This window comes from Eimeria mitis, genomic scaffold (assembly GCF_000499745.2).
Source record: "Eimeria mitis Houghton genomic scaffold, Emh_scaff9127, whole genome shotgun sequence".
Lineage (NCBI taxonomy): Eukaryota > Apicomplexa > Conoidasida > Eucoccidiorida > Eimeriidae > Eimeria > Eimeria mitis.
The window spans coordinates 1-876 of NW_013576717.1; the positions used below are offsets into that span (position 1 = coordinate 1).

Below are 876 nucleotides of genomic sequence, written 5' to 3' on the forward strand. Positions count from 1 at the left end.
AGTCAGGCAGCGCCCAGCTGGTGGAAGATTTGCTCAAGTAAGCCCGCTTGTTACAATTCATGATCTGTGCTTCCCCAGTAATGACCTGCAACTGCGCCCTACTCAGTAAATACTGACGAAAACATTTCGATACAGGACATTATATTGTTCTGCTATTATATTGTGCTGCTGTGTTGATTGAGGGGATCATTTGCCCCACGTAAATAAACGCTGGAATGTTCTTGAATGACCCTTCTACTAGTTTAAGAGCAAGATGATACTAGACCAAGTTACTAGGCTTCGAATCCCAAGTATTTTGAATTCGGTTGTGGATCTCGCCTCTGCAGGTACTTCTTAACGGATTTGAAGGACCCCGAGGCGTTTGCAGCCTGTCTTCACAGTTGCTGCGACCTCGTGAAGCCAGACGTGGCTCTGGAGTTGGCCTGGCGCCACAAAGTGGTGGACTTCATTATGCCCTACCTTATTCATGTGAGGGTGATGCGCCTGATAGAAAGCGGTAGCTTGGTAACTGCTGAGGCAGTGTGGGTGGAAATGATGTCCTAGAGCTGCTGGAGCCGTCGCTTGCGTGCATACTGTGGTGTGTCTCACAGGTAGTGCGTGACGTCAACACGCGGTTAGACCAGTTGGACAAACAGCAGCAACAGCAGCAGCAGTTGCAGCAGAGCGCCCCCAACGATTATGTACCGGACTACAGCATGCAGCCCATGACGATGCTTCCAGGGATGGGCGGATTAGCCCTGATGCCTCCTGCTTCCAACTGCACTCCGTCCCACCAGACCTTTGGTTAGTTTTTAGAAGTATTGGGTTTTTTTCGAGTGTACCTACAACGATTGGAAGTAGACACTGCTGCAGGAGCGAGTGCACTCATCAGTCTAC

General features: G+C 50.0%; 1 protein-coding gene across 1 annotated transcript; it reads left to right on the top strand.

Annotated features, from left to right (window-relative positions):
* Window positions 1-253: 253 nt before the first annotated feature.
* Window positions 254-788, top strand: EMH_0096600 (uncharacterized protein; the record flags this gene model as incomplete). Its single annotated transcript, XM_013502417.1, has 3 exons — window positions 254-290; window positions 404-468; window positions 591-788. 3 exons carry the CDS (start codon window positions 254-256, stop codon window positions 786-788), a joined length of 300 nt encoding a protein of 99 aa, XP_013357871.1.
* Window positions 789-876: the final 88 nt, after the last annotated feature.